Genomic DNA, 7,858 nt, shown 5'->3' with positions numbered 1-7,858 from the left:
CTAAGTTTTGATGTACTAATCATGACAAAGAAAAAAAAATCATTTACTATGTACACTAAAACAAGTTACATTAATTGTCTACATTATGCCAAAAATAATAAGAAGGAAAGATACAAATACCTGTCAAGAAATACACGAAATAAACGAAAGCGCACCGAGTGCGAATTATGTGATGTCCCACGGCTCAGGTGGAGACTGACGATCGGCTTGTCTCTCTCTTGTCGGACAGCGTAAGGACTATATGAGATGGGTTTCGCTACTCAAACTTCGGGCAGAGTAACGGCTATATAAGGGATTCTTGTTATCTGTATACAAACAGAATAACGGCTGTGATGGGGGTTTTTCGTTATCCGTACACTGACGGGATAATAATACCCAAGAGCAGAATCACTCTATGCTTGGATGGGTAACCGAAGGATCTACCCACGTCGAAGAACTCCACTCACTCACATACTCATGAGGGAAAGACGGAAGAAAAGAGGGTGAAAAGGGGGTAAAACAAGCCCTGGAGGGTCTCCCTACCCGAGAAAAGCTTGAGAAATGAGGGAGGGGGACCCTCACCCTTGGCCGGATAAGCCCTCCATGACGCCGTGGGGGACTTTTCCACGGCGTCGTGGGTGACGTCAGTAGGCTGATGTCACACCCCTTCATGGCGTCGTAGAAATCAAGTACACGTCCCCACGGTGCTGTGGGGGCACAGTACCACTTTTCCTTATTTTTTGGGTTTTGTCTCCCTTCTGACTCTTTAGAAAATTTTCTATCGGGGGGAGGGTGAGTAGTATCTCCTTCAACGTTTAGTAAAAGGGTATGATAAGCCATTTCAGGGATGTTTAGGGTGATTTGGTTCAGATGTAGGGACAAGAGTCCTTCTTGAGAGAGATACCGATGTCTGTCTGTGTCCTGTTGTCATCATCGCCGAGGGGTGACAAAATTCAGTGTCTACACACATATGACCTAGAGCTCTATGCTGTTGCTCAAGTGCTACGTCATTGGAGGTACTATCTCATTGGCAAGGAATTCATCCTCTACACCAACCATGAGGCACTCAAGCATCTACACTCACAAAAGTCGGTTAGCCATCGCCATGCCAAGTGGGTTGCATACCTACAGGAGTTTATCTTTGCTATGAAGTACAAGGTGGGTAAGGAGAATGTTGTAGCCGATGCCTTGAGTAGAAAGGTGCTGACCTTGACTACATTTTCAGCTCATGCCTTGAGTATAGATCAGATCAGAGGAGAATATGCGGCCGATCCTGACTTCAGTGTTCTTTATGAAGAGCTGCAACGTGGCGGGCAGCATGCTAAATATTCAGTACATGATGGTTATTTGTTCTTAGGAACGCGTATGTTCATTCCGAACTCCTCCCTACGACATCACATCATTAGGGAGCTACATGGAGGAGGTTTAGGAGGCCACTTTGGCAAGGATAAAACTATTTCACTAGTAGCTGATCGCTACTACTGGCCTCACTTAACCAAAGATGTGGACCATGTGATCAAACGATGTCGTGTATGTCAACTAGCCAAAGGAACGAAGCAAAATACAGGTCTATATTCTCCATTGCCTGTGCCACATGCACCGTGGCAAGATATCAGCATGGACTTTGTTCTCGGACTACCCCTTACCAAGGATCGACATGATTCCATCATGGTGGTGGTTGACCGTTTCACCAAGATGACTCACTTCATACCTTGTCGTAAGACTTTCAACGCCTTTCATGTTGTAAATCTATTCTTTCGAGAGGTTGTGCGTATCCATGGGCTGCCAAGCACTATAGTTTCAGACCAGGATGTCAAGTTCACCAGCTATTTTTGGAAGACATTGTGGCTGAAAACTAACACTAAATTGAAGTTCTCTCTGACCTTTCATCCACAAACGATGGGCGGTCAAGTGGTGAACCGAAGCTTGGGAAATCTCTTGAGGTGCCTAGTTCGAGATTATGAGAAGACCTGGCCAGCCATTTTAGACGTAGCTGAGTTTGCTTACAATAGTTCAATCAATAGAACTATTGGGCGTACTCCTTTTGAAGCACTTCTTGGATTGCAGCCTAGGCGCTGACTTCATTCCACTCCCACCTCAAGCACGCCTCAGTCTTGAAGCTGATGAGTTCATTAGGCACATCACTGAGGTGCATGCTGATGTTAGGTGACGCATCACCCTCAACAATGAAGTATACAAAGCCACAGTTGATCGCCATCGCCGTTATGTTGAGTTCCAACCAGGAGATATGGTGATGGTGTGTATTTAGCCAGAGAGGTTCCAGCCAGGCTTCAATACCAAACTTCATCCTAAGAAAATGGGTCCATACAAGGTGCTGAAATGCATTGGACCTAACGCCTACATGTTAGAGCTGCCTAAAGATATGAACATTAGCAACATTTTCAACGTTGCTGATCTCCATGTGTACGTGGGACATCATTCTGACGATGGTGATATGGAGCAGATGCTAAGACTGCCCCAACTTCAGTCCCCACCTACAGATATCATTGAAGAGGTTTTGGACAACATGTACAAAACCACTCGTCGTGGCATCGGTTACCATACCTTTCTCGTCAAATGGAAGGGTCGCCCATGACATGATAGCACTTGGATACACGCTGATGACTTCAAGAAGCTTGATCCGGATTTGTACGAATGTTATATGGCCTTTACCCATTCGTCGAAGACGAATGTTTTCAAGCCAGGGAGAGTTGATACAGAACCAAGGGTGTGCTCAAGGAAGAAAAAGAAGAAGGTTGTTGCTTGTGTGATGAAGATCAGCTCAACCTTAATGGGCTAGGACTACTGATGTGGATCAAATCCAACATCATAGGCCCAACTTTTATTAGTCCTAATGGGCTTTGGCCTAGGCCCAAGACTAAGGCCCAACCCATGCAAGTTGGGTTTGGTCAATCCATGTTTTTTAACAGGTGTTATGTGTGGGTAGTAGGTATTGTCAATAAAGGGGGCCTTATTGTCAAAGGAAAGCTCCATTGTCAAAGGAGGCTCCAATGTCAAAGTTAGGTAGGGATTGGTGATAATAAGTCAATAGTTTGTTGTAATAAGTCAATGGTTGGTAGGAGGTTTCTTAAAGTCAAGTATTAGGAAAGTTGGATTTTGATGTACTTTCTTGGAAGCTTTTGCTTCTATTTATATGTAAGGTTGTTTTCAGCCAAAAGGGGAACTGGGATAATTGAATATTGTTGTAAGCAGTTGTTTTCTTTTGAAGTAAATCCATGGTGTTTTATCCTTGGTGATGGAGCTGGTGTGTGATACAAGCTGACTCCTTGCGGTGGGAAACCCAGGAGGTTACTCTTCAATCGTTGTTCTCATTCTTCTCAAGCATTCCAGCCATTAGAGACATCACCTTTTTAGTCGAAACTCATTATTACTACTTGTTGTAGATCTGTTGCATCACCCCTTGACTTCCCTATTTTCCTTATACCTATTTCCCTCTAATTACATTACCCTTACCCTTGAACTATACCACATCCTATTAGACCATCCCAATCTTAACCCCATCGAATTGAACCTCTTTTCCCCTGATTCAGATCCTGTGTTGGGACTGGTTGAACTTTCATTCCAGTTCTACATTATTAGGATTTCAATGCATATTATTATATCCAGCAAAGACCACCGATAGCTAACATGAAGGAAGCTATGCCACACAAACACAAGCAAACACTAAGAGAGATCTAGTCGAAATCTACCAACAAATTTCTTTTGCAAGGTCACAATTGCAACATAAAGACTGAATTCTAGTCGACAAATTTCATTTGCAAGGTTTTTAGGTACAAAGGATAAAAAAAAAATTAATTCCTCACAAGTAAACTAAATTTCTCTAGGAAAGACCAAATTAAGAAAATAAATTATAGGTCCAACAATAAAAAATCCATTCAAAGATTAACACCCTATAACAGTACAATTGCCTTCATAGCATGCAGTCTAAGCAAATGTCTGACCAGACCTCATCATCCTCTTCTTCCTTAACCTCTCTGAGATGGCAAAAGCTAGCTCCAATGATTGTGATGCATTAAGCCTGGGATCACAATGTGTATGGTAGCGGGAGCTCAAATCATCATATGTCACTACCCTTGATCCTCCAATACATTCTGTGACATTCTGCCCTGTCATCTCCAAATGAACTCCACCTGGACGGCTCCCCTCTTGTTCATGTACATCGAAGAAAGCCCTCAACTCTGCCTGAGACAGACAAAAACAAAGAATTTCTTGTTCAGTTAATCCTTGGGACAACAGAATTACAAAAGAATTAGATGTTTGAAAATAATAAAAAAGTTAAATATCGCAAATTTAGAGGTTGAGTCATTACCCTGATTGCATCGAATGAGCGGGTCTTAAGGCCACATGGAGCCTTGATAGTGTTTCCGTGCATGGGATCACTCACCCAGGTGACAATAAGCCCTGTTTGGCGAACTGCTCTGATCAAATGGGGGAGCTTGACTCGCATGTTCTCCGCACCCATCCGTACAATTATTGTCAATCTTCCAGCCTTGTTATGAGGGTTTAGAATTTCACATAGTTTCACAAGCTCCTTTGGATCCATCTTGTCACTCACCTATAAATCCAATAAACCAAGTTAACATAATTCAAAGGAATATATCGGTGGATAAGTAAGTGGGTCGGATCATCTATAAAACATGAATATCGGTGAAGGTACAAAGTGTATGTGCCTGTGATGTCAATTCTATCACCACCAGCACTATCGTTTACTAGATAGATTAGCATGGACTGAACTAATAGCACCAAAGAAACTCAATGGCAACATCCATCTGATTGTTACAATAAAAGCTAAGAGGCCAAGCAAAAGGGCACTTAACAAGTATAACTTGAGCTGCTAATGTAGTAGATTCAGATGATAGGGATCATTCGTTTACCTTTATTCCAATAGGATTGGCTACACCTCGGAGGAATTCAACATGAGCTCCATCCAACTGTCTAGTCCTCTCACCTACCCAAAGGAAGTGAGCAGAGCAATCATAGTAGAGACCAGTTGTTGAATCCTCTCGTGTCAATGCTTGCTCATAGGGAAGATGAAGACATTCATGGGATGTCCAGAATTCAGTGGTGGTCATTATAGGATGATCCATGGTGAGTCCAGAAGCAACCATGAACCCCAGGGAGTCATCTATTCTCTGTGCAGTTTCCTTGTATCTGTCCTCAAATCAATAAGCCTATTCAGTAATTATATGGTAATGGACACTAGAGGGGGGGGAAAAGCACCAAAACTACATGCGTTAGAGCAAGATGAAATCAAGAAAATACTGGGAGAGATACCTGTCTCCCTGCTCACTGTTATCAGTGAAATCGAGGTTCCACTGTTTCACTCTCTGCATTGCTGCATATCCACCAGTGGCAAATGCTCTGAGAAGGTTTAAAGTTGCTGCTGATTGAGTGTAGGCTCTAATCAGTTTTTGGGGGTCTGGAGCTCTAGATTTTTCGTCGAAGATATCAGTGTTGATATTGTCTCCCTGATAACTGGGGAGCTTCACCCCATCCCTGATCTCAAATGGATCAGACCTAGGTTTTGCAAACTGGCCAGCCATCCTTCCTACCTGTTCAACAATCACAAAAAGAGGAAGGAAGTCAAATATTGCACTTCAGGATGCAAACAGGATTTAAGATTGCAATAAGTCAAATATAGCACTTACAGGATACAAACAGGATTTAAGATTGCAATTAACCGCCAAACTGGCTGATTACTGCTAAATTCCTAAAAGAAGTAGAATTTATCTATTTTCTTAGTGAAACACAAGGAAGAGAGCATAATTCAGTGTCGCCAAGGGAAGATGCAACTGCTTATGTTTTGTACATCACAAATCTGAAATACTAGGCATAGATTGCACCAAAAATCTTAAGAGATTTTAGCCTTTTCAGTTTCCTTACTTTTGAATTAGAAGCAACAAGCAGTGGTCATGCACAGACATGTTAGTTGGAAATGGTGCACATCAGGGAGTCTGACTCAGCAAGTCGAATAAACATGAATAAAATGATGTGCAGACCTAGTATGTTAAGACATTGATGTAAAATGTACCACTCATATGCCTATAGAAAGTGGCAAGATACTTAAAATGATTGAAAAGCCACCTAGAAGCTTTCTATAAAGAAAGGATGGGGTTTACAAAACTTGCTAGATGTTAATTTCTTTCAAATAAACAAGTAAAAGAAGACCATAATATCTGTAGCCATTTCCCATGAAATCCAAAATTCTTTTTCCAACAACAATTTGGTTAGTTATCAAATCACTTTTCACTGAAAATCCGCTGAAAATCCAACATCAGGTAGAATCAGGGTTCTAAAAGCCAGCCTCCGAATCCGATTCGGACTCGGTCCAGAATCAGTCCGGAAGCTGCCAGAATCGGCCTAATCGCAAGAAAATCTGTATGGAGAGACCAATTCAAAGTGGCTTGAATCGGGATCAGGCTCGTCTGATTCCAATTCGACCGATTCTGTTATTTAAAAACCTGGGTAGAATCCCTTTGATCATAACTTATCATTCTATAAAGAGACATCATTCTTTTGGAGCTAGAATGTTCAGTAGACCCTGGGCTTGATCCAGAATCTATTCTGAAAATGTATACCAAACATAGCCTTAGATAAATGTCATAATTTTCTACCAAACCATTTTCCCTCTCTAGCTAGAATGTTCAGAGCCAAAGTGAAGGAAATATTGTAGATGACGAGGAGGCATAATCAAATAATCTTCCAAATCAGGTAGATAAGATTTTTTTTTTTTTTTTGGGGGGCCGGTGGGGGTGTAATCGGTAGATAAAAAATTGAAGACACGAATATTTTGAACTGTAAGGATAGACATTTTTGGAGAAATATGAGAAAAAACTCCCTAAGTTGGGCTTAGAAATTACCATACAATCATCACCTGAATTTATCAGAAACCCACCCGAATCGACCAACGAAACAATATTAATACCCAAATTCAGATCAAATTTACAAACACAAAGATATCAGAATATCAAAATTGAAGCAACCAAAATAAAATTTATCGTTGACCCATCCAATCAATTAAGGGGAAAAAAACAAAGAATAATCGATTAGAAAGAGAGAGGACCTTAATGACGGGAATCTGAGCTCCGTAGGTCAAGACGACACCCATCTGCAACAGAACCCTGAAGGTATCCCTAATGTTATTAGCATTAAATTCCTTAAAACTCTCAGCACAGTCACCTCCCTGGAGCAGAAACGCCTCTCCAATTGCTGCTTTCGCGAGCCTCTCCTCCAACTTCCTCGCCTCTCCAGCAAACACCAACGGAGGGAAGCTCTCAAGAGTTTTCAGAACGGAATCGAGCTCCACTTGATTCGGGTAAGCAGGAATTTGAAGCGCCTTCTTGGATTTCCATCCCTCGAGTGTCCAATTCGACGACGAAGACCCAATCTTGATCTCAACGGCTGCTCCGTTGGATTTCTTCGCTGGGTCGGCTGCGTGAACAGCATAGACAATGTGGAGCTTTGGGGAGAGCTTTCTCGAGCTGTGATGAAAGTGGGATTTCTGTGCCGTTAGATTACTTGGTCCTGCGAGCGCCATTGTTGCAGGAATCGGAGCTTTGCCTGAAAAATGCAAATACCCCTCCTAAAGTCCTTTAAACAACAAAGGCTCGGTTTGGTTGGTTTTTATAGAGGGAAAGGGAAGACTCGTAATCTGGACGAAATTACTAGAATACCCATAAAGTGACTTCCAGATTTGACGGTGTGAGGAGCGGTTATGAGTTATTATTTTGGGTAAGATTTTATGACAACAATAATTGGAAATATACGGATGGGCCCACATTTCTCCCAATCTGGCTTTAGTCGACTTGGCATATATAATCTCCACGTGTTAAAGAGATATTTATCAGCACCGAATAAT

At 42.0% G+C, this 7,858-nt stretch overlaps 1 protein-coding gene across 1 annotated transcript; it reads right to left on the bottom strand.

The window, feature by feature from the left end:
* Positions 1 to 3,726: 3,726 nt before the first annotated feature.
* Positions 3,727 to 7,579, bottom strand: LOC122664305 (phospho-2-dehydro-3-deoxyheptonate aldolase 2, chloroplastic-like). The gene is made up of 5 exons (XM_043860067.1): positions 7,064 to 7,579; positions 5,275 to 5,552; positions 4,875 to 5,151; positions 4,310 to 4,555; positions 3,727 to 4,182 (listed from the first exon to the last, which is right to left on the bottom strand). Exons 1-5 carry the CDS (start codon positions 7,535 to 7,537, stop codon positions 3,925 to 3,927), a joined length of 1,533 nt encoding a protein of 510 aa, XP_043716002.1. The 5' UTR covers positions 7,538 to 7,579; the 3' UTR covers positions 3,727 to 3,924.
* Between the last annotated feature and the right edge of the window lie 279 nt (positions 7,580 to 7,858).

Source organism: Telopea speciosissima, chromosome 6 (genome assembly GCF_018873765.1).
Source record: "Telopea speciosissima isolate NSW1024214 ecotype Mountain lineage chromosome 6, Tspe_v1, whole genome shotgun sequence".
Classification (NCBI taxonomy): domain Eukaryota; kingdom Viridiplantae; phylum Streptophyta; class Magnoliopsida; order Proteales; family Proteaceae; genus Telopea; species Telopea speciosissima.
This window is presented reverse-complemented; position numbering and strand designations above follow the sequence as displayed.

Bases quoted from the DNA above. Each gene is read 5' to 3' on its own strand.
- LOC122664305 (XM_043860067.1), bottom strand. From the start codon at position 7,537: ATGGCGCTCGCAGGACCAAGTAATCTAACGGCACAGAAATCCCACTTT. The intron at 5,152-5,274 runs GTATCTCTCCCA...ATTTGAGGACAG, and splicing joins AACAGTGAGCAGGGAGACAG to ATACAAGGAAACTGCACAGA. The intron at 4,183-4,309 runs GTAATGACTCAA...TGTCTGTCTCAG, and splicing joins GCTCATTCGATGCAATCAGG to GCAGAGTTGAGGGCTTTCTT.